Here is a 19167-nt window from a genome sequence, read left to right as displayed (position 1 = left end):
AAAGCCACGCAAATTCCCGCTTTGCATGGCTTTGTAATTAAGAGTAATGCGTCACAGCATATATTGCTGCCTTGCTTTACCTTGCGTCAGGTAGGCATTACATGGGTGGTGCATGGGCATTCCAGTGCATCTACCTATGTATGTTGATGCAAACCCATATTTACAAAAACCTGCAAACATGGGTTTGTGCCAAAATGGTGCACATATCGGAGGCTGGCATAATAAGTATATCTTTGTTTCCCAACATTATTTCCTCTTTGCTGTGTGCTACATTCTGCAGCACACAAACAGTGGAAATGGCCTCAGTGGTTAACAGGGAAATCAAGTCATAGGCTTAAGGACTTGTCAGCTCTCTTTTGTTACATCTCATAATGGGTTCAAATGTATTCATGATAGATCTGCTAAACATATATGTGAGGTCTTAAGATCTCATGTCACTTCTTGTGAGCTCATGGGTTGTAATGCCACTTCTTGTGATGCCACGTGCGATGTCACTCCCTGTGATATCACATGCCATAATGTCACTTACATTCTGCCTAACTTAGCTAGTCCCCCCACTTCTGTTTTTTAGGACTTGTGCCCTCTTGAACAGGATGTAGCTCCCAAGGGTGCCAATCATAAACACATTCTGGGCCTCTTTCAACCTTTTCACCCAGTTTAGTCTTAATGAGATCCCCAAAATAGCATGTTCTCTTATAGCATAATATTACATGCATTTTTACTGGATTTCTGATGGGAGCAGTCTTGAACAAAATGTGAGTTGCAGTCTGATTTTTATGGTTGCTCCTGTTGCTAGATAATTGAGCGTGAACAATTGGTAACATGAAGTAGCCTGATCACAAGATCTTAGAATCGATACAAAGTTAATTAGTCAGTTAGAAATTAATATGTTTGAAGTATTTGTTTAAAAACATTTTCATAGATATGGAAATATCTAAATTCTGCCTCTCATACATGTTTTCTCTCAGTCTTTTTTTTTTTTTTTTGTTTTTTTTTTTAAAAACCTTTATTTTGGTAAATGCACAATACACAGCGTCTGCCTACAACCCCTCGGGGCCGGCCGCTATGACATATCAGAAAAGGATAAAAGAAAAAGAAAAAAGAAGAAAAAGAAAAACCAATTGGGCAGAGCGCCGTTAAAGCAATCTCTGAGTGAAAAGTACCGTGTAGAACATAGAACAATAATGTCAGGATAAGAAAAGGTTTAATTTTATGATTTTGTCGAGTACAATGTAGTGAACTACGAAAAGAGTCGAAGCTGATCACTGACCAGGAGAGACATCACCGTTCACGGAGCACCCAGAAGGAGGCGTTATATAGGAAGGCATTTGTAAGGAAACAGGTGGCCACCATCCAGGAACTAAGAGCAAACGCTATACCACAGAATGATAGAACACAATAAACTCCCTACTAACACTGAACCCCGACCCCGAAGAAACAAAGAAACATAGAAGAGAAAGAAACCGAAGAAGAAGAGAGAAAGAAGGAGAAAGAGGGCCATAGAGACAAAGAAAAGACATAAAACACATCCCATCCCCCCACCCTGCATACCAGCGGAAGGCCACGGCCCACCCCCCCCCAATAGGCATGCCCGTCGCCCCAAAAGAACCCCAAGTGGGAAAGAGAGTCTGGAGAGTGGGAAAGAACATCCCAGTCTCCGACTCCCAGAGAAGGCAGGAGGAGGAAATTTTACATACTCCCGGTCACCACCAGCCCCATAAGCATCCCCCACCCTGAATATCATCAGCACAACTGAAGTAGCAAGCAAAGCAGCAGGTGGGGAGACTCCATTCCAAATGTGCGAATAAATCAGATAATTAGCAGTCCCATCCTAGTCCCCGCCCGCCAATACGTACAGCAAACTAATGGAAATCGCCCAGCCCTGGCCCGATCCTAAGTGGCCCCACAGATCCACCCCCGCAATCAACAATAGCAAATTACACGCATGCGGCACATCAGATACATAGACAAATATTCTAGTCCGGGTCATGCCAGGCGGTCAGGCAGGATCATCAAGGGAGGCAACATCAGCCCTGGCCAGAACGCTGAAACCCCACCAAGCATGGCCACCGCTGGGAGTGTATCTCAGGCAGAACAAAGGAGCAAGATGGCCGCTCCCGGCACAGAAGACGCAGAGGAAGAGGAAGCGAGAGTTCCCGATCATAGACCATCACCACATCGATAGTGACCAACACAGTTTTCCCCACAGAACGGCACACACTCCGGCGATGTTGAGGAAGCCGTGGCAACACTTGCAGAGGCAGAGTCTCAGCTTGTAAAGTGGAAGGGAGCTTTGTATCTGCAACTTTGTCATTAAAAGAACACTCGACACTGTAGCCAGGGAGAGGACGTTCCACAGTATCCCCCTGTCGCCACATTGTATCCGCCTCGAAGGGAATGAGAGGCATTGGGGGGTCAGACAACCGCAGTAGTTCCCTGGATGGCATAGCGACATCGATCTTCCGCTCCAGTTCTCGAGTGTTTTCCCACAGTGTCGCCCCCAAGTCTTCCAGGGCTAGAAGGATATCACTATAGGTCAGGTCTGCTCCCCGCTTCAGCATGTCGGCAGTATGCAAAGGCGCCGCCGGGACACCCTCCAGCTCGACAGTAGGCAGGGCAGCCTGCGTCAAAGATATGGAGGCTTCCGTCTTTCCGGCGAGGTAGACCGGCACCGCCACCATTTTTGCAGTCAGCCCACATCGGAGAGGTGAGGGTGACTCCATTGGACGGAGGAATAGCATTTAAGGCAAGAAGAGATACTGCTCGCTATACGGGGCTCACACGATGTGAGAGCCCTCGGCTGTATAGCAATGCGGGTGGTGGGCGCTCTAAAACGGATACCGCTCTGACCGCTGGTAGCATGACAAAGGAAGGTTCGCCAGCCCGGACCCAATCATACAGGAATTCTCTCCGTCGCGAAGAAGGCTCCGCCAAGCCGCCCACTCCACAGCCGGTCACATTTCCCCAGGCGCCGGTCCGGCCCCAGGTCGTCTCACCGTACGTGATAAGCGGTGTCCGGTGGCGGTGGTCGGGCCAGAGTGCGTGGGCAAAGTCCAAAGTCAGCAAACTCTATGAATCCTCGACCAAAAAAGCCGGCGGGGACATCGGAGGAATGCGGAAAGTGTCAGCGCCTTCGTGGTTACATTTGCTCGCGCTGTAGGCAGGATTAAAGATCAGGATGTCATGTAAACAGCAGACGGGCTGCGGAGCCGGGAGCTCAGACATCCTGTCCGTCCGCCATCTTGGCTCCTCCCTCTTCTCTCAGTCTTAAAACTGTGAGGATACAGGAAAAAAGTGCATTTCTAAGATTATGCCTCTTCTTTCCCAGCCACTTCAGGCTGGGAGGAATTGGGAGAGCTGCAGCATTTAAGTCTGACAAGGTGATTAATGAGAGTGGATGAAACCTTCATTGGGCGTGGGATATCCCTGGATTGCATTTGTTTCAGAGCATATTCATTGCCACCTGACTTTTACCTCCATCTTTCATATACAGTGTACCACTCTAGATGGAACATTGGACAGAGCCCTGCTGAAAGATTGCCTCCAAGTGGTTTGACTGTATTTGAGAGTATTCTTATAAACCTAGAGAAGTTTGAGGGTTTGAACTCATGCACAGAATCTGCCTCATTTTGTCAAAGAACAGAAGAGAGGAGAACAAAATCTAATGTTCAGAGTAAAAATGCGCTGTGGTACTCAGCCAGGAGAACAAATCTAAAACTTCTAGAACTGCAGTAATTGTTGGTAGGAGTTGGTCGGCAGCCTCCTTAAAGACAAGCGGTCCCATTTACAGTGTGGTGGTGGCTGTGGTAGAAAGTTTCGCTTATATTGACAACAGGGTAAGGTGGAGAGGAAACACGTGTGAAAACCTCTGAACCAGTGCAACGGAAATTCTGTCATGTTTACACATGCCGCCAAAATATTGGCCAGTTGTACCGCCACTGTCAGAATTGCTGGTAGATTAAACTAGTGGCTGTTGTCCTATCGTACTGCTCCTCTGTGTTGTTCTCTGAAGCTACTATTCTTACAATACCTTCACTGATATTTGTCCTCATATGTATAGTCTAATATTAAAAACATGAAAAGTGTCCTAAGCTTGATCAGCACAACGTTTTTGGATTAATAAAGGTGTTAACATACCTTTTTATTAAACTCTTTTGCAGATGGAAAGATAGTTTTACCGAACAACCTCCTGAACTTGACTTTCTATGGCAGAACATGCAATTTCATGCTGACCAGAGTGATGGGCACAGATGGTGCCATATTGGAAAGGCCCTGCTATGATGAAGTCAGTGAAACACAAGAGATGGACCAAGAAAGGGCTGATATGGAGATCAGCTCCATTGACCTGTCCTTAGAGATGAGCCAACTTGAGTTGGATGACAGCCGGAAGATGGGATCCACCAGCACTCCTTGCAAGTCCATGGAGCATAGCTTCTCTGATGCCACCGGTGCCACAGTGACTCAGGAGGAGGACAGCAAAGGAGAGACCAGTGCTGTGGATGCTAATCAAAGTGCCAGCTCTACACAAAGTAAAGAGTGTGAGAAGCAAGCCACTATTGAAGACAAGTTACTGCATCCTGGCAAAACTGGCACAAAATGCAGAACTGATACTTTCTACAGCATCTCTTTATTCACTCGAGTAAGATTCACTGGAGGTAAGAGCCGGGAGATGGAGGAACAGGAGGAGAGCTGCAAAGTCACGTATGATATGATTGGAGGCTTGACCAGTCAGCTGGAGGCCATCAGAGAAACCATTGAGATACCTTTGAAACAACCAGAACTGTTTAAGAGCTTTGGTAAGCTAAGCATTAGTATTTTTTCTTTGTAGTCAAAATAGCTGTTTCTTCTAGCAAATTACCATATTAAGTACCTTGTTTCGCTAATTCACTTTGAATTCCATGTTCTTAAAGGCAGCTAAATAATTTTAATTATCAGTGGGCAATTCCGAGATACTCTAAAAGATTAGACCTCCAAGTCTGTTCTATGTGTTTTGAAAGTCTGGTGTAATGAAAATCAAAGTTGAATCATTTGAAAGGGGCATTGCTCAGTGCTGACGCAGTAAAGTTAAAATAGTTCTGTGTAGTTTTAGATCACAGACACATCTCAAATGTAATAGACTCATTGGTCAAACATAAATGGAGGCCTGATCTTTTGAGCATAGTAATCTATTTATATAAAGTTTGTGCACCTTTTTCAATGTTTTTAAGTCCATTAATTTGTTTTTAATAGGTGACTATGCTACACACCAAAACATCCACATATGGTTCGCCTTCTTTCTTCTTTAAAACCTATATTCCGGTATTCTAGATGCTTGACTCTTCTTGTTTGTTGACTCTTTGACACTCTATTGCAGTCTGATTTTCTTCCCACTGTTATCAAAATGCATAACCTACCTTTTTAGGTCTCGCCTAGATAGTGGATGCACGGTTTCTTCAAGACCTTTTGTATTTGAAGTGTGCTTGGTGGCTGACCATAACTTACCATAGGTTGGCTTCATTATCACTCTCATTTAGTTGTTTCTTATTGATCAGCTGCTGTAGGCTCCCTTCCTCTTCCTGTATTTTCCCTCCCCTGGAGCATGGACACATTACTTGTGCCCTTCCCCGGCTCATTTTTTTATGTGTTACTTTTTTATTTGTGTTTAAGCACTCTATGAGAGTGCATCTTTTTAAGCTAGCTTCTTCCCCCTCCGTGTTCCTCCTGACCTCCCTGGCCGATGCTGCTTGCCCCCGTCAGCCTTCCTTTCAACACTTGGTTGTTTTATTGATTGCCCCTGCTGCCCTCCCTTCCTTGTTTTTGTTGCTGCTTGCCCCAAGATTTCTGTGTTCCTGCTTGAATGTTCACACACCTTCTCTCCCCCATCCATTTTACTGCTTGCCCACCATCTCTCTTTTGTGTTGATCCATGACCCTATAGCCACCATAATGAAAACAGTTCTATGATGTCGTCACTGCTAGCGGTGTCAAGAGTTTGTTTTCCCCACACCCACTGTTATCTATGTTGTATTCTCCACGCACTCCCTGTTGCCGCCCCCTCCCATGATAAAAATGTAAATAAAAAAAGAACCCAGGTTGCGTTATAGCACTTTTTTTGTACTACTGTACAGCATGGCTAAACATTGACAAAAAGTAAGGTGAGACCTAATGGCATTGCTAATGCTTTTTTTAAAAATATATATAATTGTATTGACATTTAAGAACCACATACACACATTTTTAATATAGGAAGTTACTGGAGATATATTCATCCCCTCCACCTCCTCCTGCCCCACAATCACAATAGAGCAGAAAAACAGCGCTATTATTATTTTACTACGAGGGGGGAGCACAACTACATTAGTCTCATGTACATGGATGATCCCAGTGCTCTACCTGTAATCATGAAAGCAAAAACAACAAATAGGATTCATTGCAGTCATATTCTACATTACGTAAGGAGATCCTCTTCCCCCTGCTCGTTCCAAGGATTCCCGTGTCAACATTAAACCATGTAACTCCCCCACCTTCCCCTCCCCCCTAACTCTGTGTCAATACCTTGTGTCCCTGCCAGTTTAAATTGTGTATGTGCATTTTAGACATCCCAAGGTGTCCCTATTTCTCATCTACCATCGACTGTTCAGTTCCCCGGGGGTGTATGCGTCTCCTGCTCATCCGCACCCTCAGGTTCACCCAGGGCCTGCGGCTCCCCTAAATCAGACAACATAGGTTCCCATGCCCGGAGATCGTCTTCAAGTTTTCATCCTTTCGGACGTGCTTCATTCAAACTGCCTCTGCAGTCGTGAACTCACATATGTCTTTCAGCCATGCCTCAGCTAGCAGGGGCGTTCGGCGCAGCCACGTTATCGCAATGCATCTTTTTGTTAATACCAGCACTAAAAGGACAAACCTCCTACTCAGCATCTTATTTTTGTGAGCAAGAAGTAGACCCAGTTTCACTGGTCGAATCTCTCTGGTAACCACCTAACCTGTAGCCCCTTTCAAGCGTGCAAGTATAGTCTCCCAGTAGGAGACAAGGGTCCGACAGGTCCATGCCATATGTAAAAATTCAGCCTCTGTCGCCCCACAACAGGAGCATGTTCCCAGGTGGGCCATATAGATCATGCTTAGTGTCCGTGGGGTAAGGTATGTCTGATGTACAAAGATGTATTGAAAGAGTTTAAACAGTGCATTGGAGCTCACACCCCGGACACCCTCATGGACTTTCAGCCATTCACGCTCTTTTAGAGGTTCCTCAACTATAGCATCCCACTTTGTTTGCACAGTAAGAGTCCCACCCCGAATGTCATCCCGGAGGGCCCAGTATAAATGGGACACTAATCGTCGCCCATGGGCCATATGGAGCATTACTTCATTCTGTTGGTGCAAGGGGCTCCTCAGGGAAGGACGGCCAGACCTCCTGTGCGACCTTGGAGATCTTCTCATATTGTAGGATCTGCCCCGGCTCCAAAGCGACGGAGGCCTCTGCCTACCCCAGTTATAAAGCAGCCATTTCCGTACTCCTCCTCCTTCCATCGCCGCACCGACAGGGAGTCAGCTATGCACGAGAAGGGTCTTCCCACCCACAGTGGCATGTCCGGGGCATAAGGTGCGTGTTGTACCACTGTCCGAATCGCAGACTCCTATACAGTAGCCACATACTATATAATGTAAAGAATGGCGGTAGGAACCCCGGACCCAAGCATCAGCAGCTCTGGCAAGGTGCGGACCCCGTGTGTGCCTGCCAGAAGTTGCTTCTTCCTGTTATCATCATTGTCCAACCAGTGGACCGCGTGCTGAAGTTGGGAGGCCATGTAATAGAGTTTCTGGCAGGGAACTTCAAGCCCCCCTCCACCCCATGATCTCTGTAGTGTTTTCAGGCATCCACGTTTGCATTTGGAGCCCCACAGGAGATCTACCAGCAGCCCATCTAGTGTCTGGAAATCATGCCTGGGGACTATATATAGAGAATTTTGTACAAGTTTAAGTTTATTATGTTTTGGCTCTCAAAGAGGGCCACATAAAATAAAGACACAATTATACAACAATACTTACAATAAAATCACAGACAAACAGATGAGAAGAAGATACATCATATACACTGGTCTGACAATTGACCGATATTTCTCTATATTTCATTCAATAAATATTTAAAAAACCTAAAAAAAAGTTAAAAACTTTAAAACAGAACATTTCATTTGGAGGACAGTAAAGTGCATGAAAAAAAGTGTTTACATTTAAAATTCCTAATTGTAAACAGATAGGTTTCAACCATTTGTAACGCAATGGGCGTAAAACAGGACAGATAAACAGAACGTGATTACGATCCTGTACAGCATTATGACAAAGATTACATATAGGAGATACACCATACCATTTAGCTAAAAGTGGATTTAGTGGAAGCAAATCTTGTCTTAACAGGTACCAAAACCTACGGACTCTGTGGGGGATATTCCATGTGAGGTATTGTTGTGGCAGCTTTAATGTATATGTGTTTAAAAGAAGTTGCCTTTCCGATTTTCCTTGTTGGGCAATCATATCCAATTTATAACTGAGCTCCCAAGATGCACTTTTTAATTTAGATTTTAGTTCGGAGGGAGTAAGTAGGAACAGAGTACTTACATCCAGCTCTAACAGAATTACTGCTTCTCTAAAGTTTTTTACTAACAGGGAAAACTCATTGAAACTGCCCAGAAGCTCATTTTTTATGGCTTCCCGTAAGGAATCCTTTTTACCTCTAGCTATGCAAGCTACCCACCTTACCAGAGCTATCAGCCCCTGTACCCAACAACTTCTGAGTCCGAACTCCAATCTACATGAGGATACAGAACAAGCTGTATTAATGGAAGTAATTCTTCTTAATATCTTTCCTTCCATTCTATGTAAAAATCCCCAGTGTTTTAACTCTACTAATTCTAACCCATACAATAAAGTTGCAGGGATCTTTGCCCTAAATACCTCCATAAATAGTGTAAGGTGTCTCTTCCCTGTAGCCTTGTACAAGGAGCATAATCCCATACCATGGGCTAATGCTTTACGCGAGTTATGATCTGTATGGAGTTTCTCACTTAAGTTTGCCGATATTATTTTACCCAAAAAGGTGTAGGTTTTTACCACCTCTAGCTTATGTCCGCCTATGGCCCATCCGTAATTTACAGACCTACATTTTTTCTTTCCAAAAATACACATGATTTTACTTTTCGAAGCATTAATCTTCATGAAATTTGCTTCTGCAAATTGATTTAATGCACATAAGCGGTTAGACAAGCCCTTCGGAGTTAAATCTAATATGAGGATATCATCTGCATACATTAGAATTGATACAGGAGATCCTCCAATTATCGGGGCTATCCCACCGCACACTGAAATGGAAGAAGGAAGGTCTGCCGTATAGAGAGAAAACAATATAGGGGCCAATATGCACCCTTGTTTTAGCCCATTAGGTGAGGGGATAGATTGAGACAAACCTCTTTCTCCACCTTGTAATACCTTACACCACGTGTTCGAGTGGAGGGCTTTTACAAGTTCGAGCAAATATAACGGCATCCCTAGAATAGCGAGTTTTCTCCACAGGGTTGGTCGGTCGACCTTATCAAACGCTGTGGAGAAATCAATGAATGCCGCATATATTCCACCACCGCGAACACGTACATATTTATCGACAATCACCTGTAATGCTGTTAAGTTATCAAGTGTACCATGCTCTTTACGAAATCCAGTTTGTTCCAAAGGTAGGATGTCATTCGCTTCCATCCATTCGGAGATTAAAATCAAAAGACATTTTGCAAAAATTTTCCCTATCGAATCTAAAAGAGCAATTAAACGATAGTTCCCAGGGCTATCCCGCTCTCCTTTTTTGAATATCGGGATTAATATACTTCCCCTCCACGAATTAGGGACTGATCTCAGTAAAAAGCACGCACGGAATACTGGAAGGAGAATCCTACTCCAGGATGTAACGTCTTGCTTTATTATAGACATGGGCAGCTCATCCGGGCCCATAGCTCCGGACGCACTCATACTCTTTATCACCGAAGCGATCGTTTTCTCAGATGGGAGCTCTATAATAGGCTGACTATTTAGGGCTAAATCCCAGCTATCCCCCTCTACATTATTAGAAGCATACAAACTGGATATAAATGATATCCAGACATTTTCGGCAATAGAGATAGGGATAGGGGAAGTTCTTACCCCACATCCCTTCCCTATTAGGGTCCAGAATTCTCTAGATTTATTAAAGGCCGATGCCTCTCTTAACCTGATCCAGAGAGAATCTTCTTTTTCTCTTTTTAATTTGATTCTAAGTCTAGCTCGCCTTCTTCTTAATAAGGCTATCTTATACTCATTTTCCTTAGTTCTACTAATGAACTGTTGCCTTACGAGTTTATTTATTTCCTTATTTAGGGGTAATAATAAACTAGGAGGGAGATATGGCTTTTTAGGTTTACTTAATTTCCTAGCTCTCATGGTAAGGGTTTCCTTAAGAGTTTCAAAACATGAAAATTCCCTACCCTGCCAATCATCTAGATCAAGTAAGGTTTGGGCAAGAATATTTTGTACGTCTTTCATAGTTGAAGGGTCCCAGAAACACCTTCCAGACTTGCAATGAATTGAAACACCTTTATTAATTATAGACCAGGATTCAGTATCTGGGGTTTGTAATGAAACTATTATATTAATCACATTATGATCGCTCAAACAAGATTGAGAGACCATCATGTCCTGAACATAAGAAAATGAATCATAATCCGTAATTACATAGTCCAAAATAGATTCACCCCTACAGGAATTATGTGTAAACTTAGCCGGAGTGTCAGAGGGCATCCTACCATTTACAATTAACCCCTCTACATAACTAAGTTCTTCAAGTAATATCTTTCCTCTTTTGTTAGTTTTCATTTTACTAGGAAAGATTGCTTGGGGTATATTGTATGCTTCTTCCTTAAATTTACTTCTAAACAAGTCTATACTCGAAGTGGACACTTTACTATTTAGGTCACCCGTAAGTAATATATATGGGGGGTGATCGAGCTCCAGTAGTTGTTTGACATAAGAAAACATTCGCTTCAGAACGGTATTAAAAATCTCTTCAGGTGGGATATATGCATTAAGAATTACAAGAGAGGACCGTCTACCTGTGGACACTAAATTATTAATAGTAATTGATTGAAAAAGATTACTAGTGTCCTTATAATGGGAAAATTGCCATTGTAATGAGTTTGATAAAAAACAGGCTATTCCTCCTTTCGCGTGCCCTTTTCTTGAGGGTGTGGCTGGGGCCTCGAATACAAAATAATTTTTCCCCCCATAAAGAGAATCTTTGCACCATGTTTCCTGAATACATAGCACATCTGCATTCAGAGAGAACAGATAATCAAACTTCTGAGGACAATTATGTAATCCTGCAGCATTCCAGGATATGATTTTTAATTGACTGTTAAAGATGTAGAAACGGTCTTAAGTTGTTCGATGTGTTACTGGATAAAACTCCAGGAAGCCAATTCCAGTGTTGATTATCTTCTGTCATGGAAATAAGAAGATTTTCAGGGGGAGAAGGTACCTGAGAGACCATACGCTTTCCTCTAGAAACCCGTATCTTTAGATCTTTATTTTGAATAATTGGGTCTTCTTGCCCAAGTCCCAGCTCAGAAGCTCCTTTTCTAAAGAACATATGATTTCCATTATTAATAAAGGGCAGCACATCAATCCCTCTACGTTGAAATGATTCCGCTTGTTGGAGGACAAGATTCGCAATTATTTTTGAACAGAATTTTACCCTTACGCGCGGACCATTTTCAAACCCCATTATTGAAACCAAATCAATGTCGCTTGACAAAATAAGTTTTAAGCATTCAATGTCCTTGAAGGAATTCAGCAACCATGATCTATTCATATTAAGGTCTAAATCGAATAAGGGGAGAAAATCCAGTGACAAAGTATCCACACATGGGTTGGAAGTTTTTAGTGTTACAGTAGATGAATTAGTGGTCACATGCGCTAAAGGCCAAAAAGTAGATGCCGATGGATTAAGTACTATTTTTTCAATAGGCCTATTACTTGTAACTTCATCCTTTGGTTCAAGAGGTTCTATCCCACCAGCCTCAGAACAAAGGGGTCCTCCATCCAAGGTGCTGACACCGGGGGGGCCTTCAGCTAGAGGATCGGTGAGGCCACCAGCAACCTCAATAGATGAAGTCTCCTGTATTAAACTATCTAGAGTTTCTATACCATCAGTTACTTCTGTATTTACATGCTCTTGAAAGATCATTTTCCTCTGTCTTTTCTTCTTATATTTGCGAACAGGTTTCCTATTTTTCCCTTTAATCTTTCTGCTTTTTTCTATTACTGTCCCAGTAGTCACCACAATACCTTCAGGTTCTTTTTTATCCTGAATAAAAATAGGAAAAAATTCGCTTCCAGCGGTTGGGTTAACCACTGCCGATTGTTCTTCCTTCAAAATCGGTTCTAATTCTTTCCTCAAAGATGCAGAGATTGGTAAAGAAGAGGTTGAGGGCTCATGAATATCTACTTTTAATACCAACCCCGCAGATACATTTTTTCTTAATGCAATGTTACTATCAATAACGTTCTGAGCAATAGGTTCGATAGGAAAAATAGACCTGTTCACAGCATTTTTGGCAGTTAATACTTTCAATATTTCAGTAACTGAATCCATAATACAGTCAGTGCTCCCAACGAATTTATTCAATAAACCTAATATGGAGGTCAGCAGATGCTCAAGTGCTATCAGAGAATCAGAAATTGGTTTTTCATTTTTTATATATTCAGGTGCAGTAAGAGAGCAGATACCTGATAGGTTAAGTTGAGGAGATTTCAAATCGCTCTGCAGTGAAAAAATATCATTAGATGTCATAGAGGGGGTGCTACTATATAGCCGTAATCCTGAAGGCGTTGCTCCGTTTAAGGAAATACAAGGATCAGGCTGTTTCACAACCCTCTCACCCATATAACGACCACACAATTCTAGATCAATACTAGACGGAATAGAGATTTCTTTTATATCCTCCACCTTCTCTTCTGTAACCTTAGGAGTATTATACTGAAAACCTTTCAAATCTGCCTTCAGTAAGACTGAATTATCTCCTTTGGGAGGACATGCTAGGATGTCTACATCTTTAGTCAGGAGTAAGGTGGGAGAAACTTTTTCCGTAGCTGACCTAGAGTTAGTGTCGAAGGCTGCTTCTATCTGCGGTTCCGTCGTAGTTATTGTCTCATTGTCAGTAGTGACTGGAACTTCCATATATTTATTCTCTGGTTTTTCCCATAGTTTAAACAACTGCATCTGTCCCTTCAATTGTAGACTATGTTCAAAATTATTCCTCAGGGGGTTGGACCTAGTTTTAATACATGATCTCCCCCCTAAGACTCTTCCAGAGCGTAGTTTTTTGGCTGTCATTTTGTATCAAGTAAAAGGATAAAAGCAAAAAACTAATACACAATAAATTAACCAATGATATACTAAGAATCAACTGTCAATGTATAGTTTATATATGCGACCAGTCAATAGTTGTATAGTTGTATCACCCTCACCGTTTTATCGCCTTCAATAGCTGTAGAGAATGTACATGCTGTGAGCAGCAATATGGAAATAACGGGGCCCTGCCCGGCCAACCTCGGCCACTGAGGGCCACAGAGGGCCCGCCCTTTGCCCGGGCTTAGCCCGGCGTCCGCCCGCGCGCGTCCCGCGACGCGGGAGGTGTGCTTGTTTTTATGGGACCTCCGGGCGCGGATTAGCGTCACCTGCTCCTGGGGCTGGGGATTCTGGGGGCTGAAGTTTTTCTCCTCTCGGCGGCCGCGTAGTCAGCAAAGCGGCGGCGGGAGAAATGAGAGCCAGCAGCAACCACAGGACAAGCAGGGAGAGCAGGTAACTATCTGCAGGGTTCCAATGTTCGTAATCAGCTCAGGGCAACACCCGCTCCCCCGGAGGTGTGCTTGTTTTTATAGGACCTCCGGGCGCGTGATTAGCGTCACCTGCTCCTGGGGCTGGGGATTCTGGGGGCTGAAGTTTTTCTCCTCTCGGCGGCCGCGTAGTCAGCAAAGCGGCGGCGGGAGAAATGAGAGCCAGCAGCAACCACAGGACAAGCAGGGAGAGCAGGTAACTATCTGCAGGGTTCCAATGTTCGTAATCAGCTCAGGGCAACACCCGCTCCCCCGGAGGTGTGCTTGTTTTTATAGGACCTCCGGGCGCGTGATTAGCGTCACCTGCTCCTGGGGCTGGGGATTCTGGGGGCTGAAGTTTTTCTCCTCTCGGCGGCCGCGTAGTCAGCAAAGCGGCGGCGGGAGAAATGAGAGCCAGCAGCAACCACAGGACAAGCAGGGAGAGCAGGTAACTATCTGCAGGGTTCCAATGTTCGTAATCAGCTCAGGGCAACACCCGCTCCCCCGGAGGTGTGCTTGTTTTTATAGGACCTCCGGGCGCGTGATTAGCGTCACCTGCTCCTGGGGCTGGGGATTCTGGGGGCTGAAGTTTTTCTCCTCTCGGCGGCCGCGTAGTCAGCAAAGCGGCGGCGGGAGAAATGAGAGCCAGCAGCAACCACAGGACAAGCAGGGAGAGCAGGTAACTATCTGCAGGGTTCCAATGTTCGTAATCAGCTCAGGGCAACACCAGAATTTTGTAGCGCATATAGACACCGGGGCAGAATGATAATTTTTACAATTGCTATTCGACCCATAAGGGACAGAGGTAAGTGTCTCCAAAACCGTATGAAGCCACGTATGCCCTCCACCAGGAGGAGACAGCGGGAGTTGTGTGACGGAGGAAAGACAGATGGCGGCTGCGCGCGTGCTCGCTCGCGTGCACGCAAGCTTGAGGCCACCAAAAGCCTGTGGTGGCACTTTCAAAAGCCGCTTACTAAATGTCTCGCAGAGCAACTCATGCGCTGGCTCAGCGAGACCTAAAAATTGAGGTTTGTTTGTGCGTGCAGCGTCGAGGGGGTGGGGTGTCCAGATTTTAGCCCTAGCTACTGAAATAGCGCCAGTGTACAGTGTGACCACTCTAGGCTGCCTGTCTGCTGAATGACTGGCATATTTCAGTTAGTTCCACCTTCTGAGCAGGCCTAGCTTAAAGGCCAAAAACCTGGGGCTTTTCCTTCTACGGCCTTTTGTACAAAGGTCATGGTTTTGAACCATTACATACACATTCCTTCTAGCAGACGATGTTATGCTGAAATATCATCATATTTCTTCCCATAATGCGGTAAACTGCTGCCTTCTGCCCCAGCTGCTGTTCATTATGGTGATGCGAGGTACATACTATGACCGTGCTCCAATCGGATTTGGACCAGAGCCTTTACCACCATGATGTGATTTTGTCACTCTACAAAGGTAGAAAGCGTCAGTACGTCGCCTTACCAGTGACCAGGCTACAACCGCAGCTAGTTTATATGGCTACAGTATGAGGTGAGCTTCAAAAGGACTTCATTACTTGTGAATTCACATCAACAGAGGTCTGGATAAGATGCAGGCACAATAACAAGCTCTAAACAAGACTCTCCACGATGGAGCCAGTTGGACTGCTCCCTTTGGGTCTAGATTCAGTTATCGTCTCAGGATCCTGCCACTCTTGATTCCCAAGAACAGACTCGCCGAAGTAGAGGCGCGCATCAGATCCAGCATATGGAATGGGTGCAAAACATGGCTTAAGCATCCAAACCATGGCCACATACCACCACCACACGCCCTGCATTTACCACTTATGACATCTTACTATTTCATTCATCTCAACTACAACTCCCAGAAAACATTTCTCTACGTGGACGTCGATTAAGGGTCGGCATGGGTCGCAGCTGCGACCCATGGCTCGTCTTTAGCTACCCCTGGGACTTTACTTGCGACCCTCGCCTCAGAGGTGACATGAGCAGCACCAGGATCCGAAAGTGAACTGCAGCCAGTAATGTTTGTTTTCTGAAGGTTAAAAATGTATTTTGGAAAGGACCAGCTTCAATGTTTAAGGAAAGAACTGAACAAATAAGTAAAAGCATCACTACAGGAAAGCAAATCGTTTTTTTTACTACTATAACAAAACGTTTCCACACGAGAGGTAGACGTAGAGGCCTAGCCTTCAGTGCAATTTCAGCCACACTGAAATAGAACTGAAAAGGAGCAGGTCAAACTTTGAAGCAGGAAGCATTTAACTGGTAGCCCGCTGCCTCTGATTGGTCTCTCTTTAAGGTTTTGAGAGAAGTCTCCTCCTTCCTCCTACCTTCTGTGTTTCTCAGGAACAAATCTATCCACAGCGGCCCAGTGCCAAGCATTTGAAACTGGAGGCCACTGCTTAAGGCCCTGTAGGCGTGTGTGCTGCAAAGAGAGGTAGGCACCTGTGATGTGATGACTGCAATGGCATGCCCAATGAATACCTCTGTCTGTGCCAGCTAAAGTGGCAAGATATAAGACATGCCAGTGCCAGCTGAGCCCAGATGCCAGCCACTTTACAGATCACAGGTATTTGTTTGCCATGGTGACAAACTGAACCATTCTCCCAAAAACAAAATCAGATCTCCAGCAGGTAAGTCCATGCTTATACCGCTATCACGGCCTATAAAAAACAAGCATTGACATAGCCAATAGGTCTCGCCTTTGGGACCTTATAAGTGTTTAGTTATCCAGCACATTATCCTTGGTGCAACAACATCAATTGTTGCATGGCTAAACACTCATAAGGTCACAAAGGCGAGACCTATTGGCTATGCCAATGCTTGTTCCTTTTGTAACGTATCGTTTGCTACCACTTGTATTTTGTTTGCTCTTGATACTTGCACAATTGTCACTATTTCCTCATGTAACGTAACGTTTGCTTTTGTAACATGCTCACTTGTAAATTTTCTCCTCATGTATCAGTACTGTTCCTATTGTGAAGCGCCCTGACACCTTCGGGTAAAGTCCGCGCTATATAAAAACGCATAAAATAAAAAAATAAAATAAAAATCCCAGAGCGGTGCCCTATCTTCACCTTTGGAAAAGGACTAGTTCACTGCTTGAGCCAACATAATGCTCATTACTTGATTTGGGAGCCTTTGAAAATCCACTTTTCCAATTTCAGGTTTGCGTGGCTTCTGCTTCTTTGGTCTGTTACAGGAAGAAACTCTGGAAAAACACGATTGTGCAGTTGTGGCGTTTTCCATGTAATTATAGTTTTACCACACTTGCCACTGATTTCACCCTCTGCTGCGTAATTGATAGATTTTAACATTAAAAAGGGTTTCTTTTTTAGCTCAAACAATTCAAAAGTTACCAAAAAAATCCCCACGCGTTGCAGCTCAAAGACAGACACTTTGCAAAAGTTTACGGATCACCTTCCTGCTATTGATTGCTATAGTCAGGAATTAAACTGGTAGTAATGAGGAGAATCCTTTGCCGAAACAGCATTATTATACCTAATTGACGGACAAGCGGAGAGCTTTTGTTTGAAAAGAGACCTTGCTTATTTAAATATAACTCCAATACGTTGGAAAAAATAATAGCTTCATAGTCAAGCATGCTTTGCTAATTAGTCATGCAGATTAACGTTACACAGCAGACAGTGATCTGAAAATGGTTGCTGTAGAAGCACTAAACAATATCGAAATATCACATTTTACTTCTCTTTTCAAAGTCTGATGTCTTTAATCCAACCTTGCCTTCTTGCGAGATACATATGTAATGTAAAATAGTGTAGTGCAACGCTTGCTTTTTTAATGAAAAGAGAGGCTGCAGAGGCCTGTAGTGTGGAAACTGAGTACAACCAAAAGGCCATTCCTAAAACTAACTGGTACATGCAAAATAAAAGAGCTGGGTAAGGTGAGTGTGCCGCTCACCATAGGCAGCAACTCATGATAAGCAGCCTTGAGCCTGCTCCATTGGACACAGCCAAACACAAGCGCTCGCCAGGCAGCCGCGGCACCTGCGCTTTACTTTTAACATTAAAAGTAAAGCGCGGGTGCCGCAATTATACCAAAAGTAAAGTAATAGAAAAAACATCTATTTCTTTACTTTTGGTATAATCTCGGCACCCGCGCTTTACTTTTAATGGTAAAAGTAAAGCGCGGGTGCCGCGATTATACCAAAAGTAAAGAAATAGATGTTTTTTCTATTACTTTACTTTTGGCATAATCGCGGCACCCGCGCTTTACTTTTAATGTTAAAAGTAAAGCGCGGGTGCAGTGATTATACCAAAAGTAAAGAAATAGATGTTTTTTCTATTACTTTACTTTTGGTATAATCGCGGCACCCGCGCGTTACTTTTAACATTAAAAGTAAAGCGCGGGTGCCGCAATTATACCAAATGTAAAGTAATAGAAAAAACATCTATTTCTTTACTTTTGGTATAATCACGGCACCGGCACTTTACTTTTAATGTTAAAAGTAAAGCGCGGGTGCCGCGATTATACCAAAAGTAAAGAAATAGATGTTTTTTCTATTACTTTACTTTTGGTATAATCGCGGCACCCGCGCTTTACTTTTAATGTTAAAAGTAAAGCGCGGGTGCAGCGATTAAAACGTCATCGCGATCACGATCGCTGTGAAAGCGAAAGTGATCGCGATGACTCTCCCCTGAGTGCTGCTGGCTGGCCTAGCGCATGGCGGCTGCGCGCTTGACCGCTCACATGCACGCAAGCGCTAGGCCAGCAAGCAGCACTTTAAAAAGTGCACATACAAAATTTCTCTCCGAGGCAGCGCAAGTGCTGGGCTCAGCGAGACCTAATGAAGCTTGAGGTACTTTCGGTTTCCATCATTTTTGGAAGCATGAAATAGTCTGATGAGGTTATAATGTATTTGTCATTTATTTATGGCGGTCACAGAGTACAAATATTTTTCGGAAAAGAGATTTGGCACCACATACCAAAATAAGCAAACATTTACACACTAGATGTCTGGTTGATCTATCTTTAGAAATATTCATCAGTAATAGAATAGTAAAAAGTTTTTAAAATCAGAGTTGTGTGAATGCCAGAGTTGACCTGTATTAAATGGTATCTGGTTGATAAAATGGTTCTTAGGCACGTTGGGAAGCATATTTACATGCGTTTATTTTTGTTTCTGTTTAAATAGGCATGCTCTTTATCATTTGTTTTTCATGTTCACTTTTCCAATGATTGTATTCAGAAGATTTAAACAACCCTTCCTAATGGTGTTGTAATTGTTACCCCCTATCTCAAAAGCACCTGGTGTCATCCGTAGTTAGCTGGTCTGCTGG

At 43.8% G+C, this 19167-nt stretch overlaps 1 protein-coding gene across 2 annotated transcripts in view; it reads left to right on the top strand.

Annotated features, from left to right (window-relative positions):
* The window catches only part of AFG2A (AAA ATPase AFG2A), a 1612935-nt gene that overhangs the window by 155356 nt on the left and 1438412 nt on the right, over nucleotides 1-19167 (top strand). For both annotated transcript variants that reach the window (XR_014978118.1, XM_085641546.1), the window contains exon 5: nucleotides 4161-4796. Coding sequence is in view for 1 of the 2 variants with exons in the window: in XM_085641546.1 (XP_085497672.1) it covers nucleotides 4161-4796 (636 nt within the window). In the remaining variant the exon portion in view is untranslated. The remainder of the gene's footprint in view (nucleotides 1-4160; nucleotides 4797-19167) is intronic.

This window comes from Triturus cristatus, chromosome 2_2 (assembly GCF_964204655.1).
Source record: "Triturus cristatus chromosome 2_2, aTriCri1.1, whole genome shotgun sequence".
Classification (NCBI taxonomy): domain Eukaryota; kingdom Metazoa; phylum Chordata; class Amphibia; order Caudata; family Salamandridae; genus Triturus; species Triturus cristatus.
Note: the sequence above shows the minus strand (reverse complement) of the source record. Positions and strands in the feature narration are given on the sequence as shown.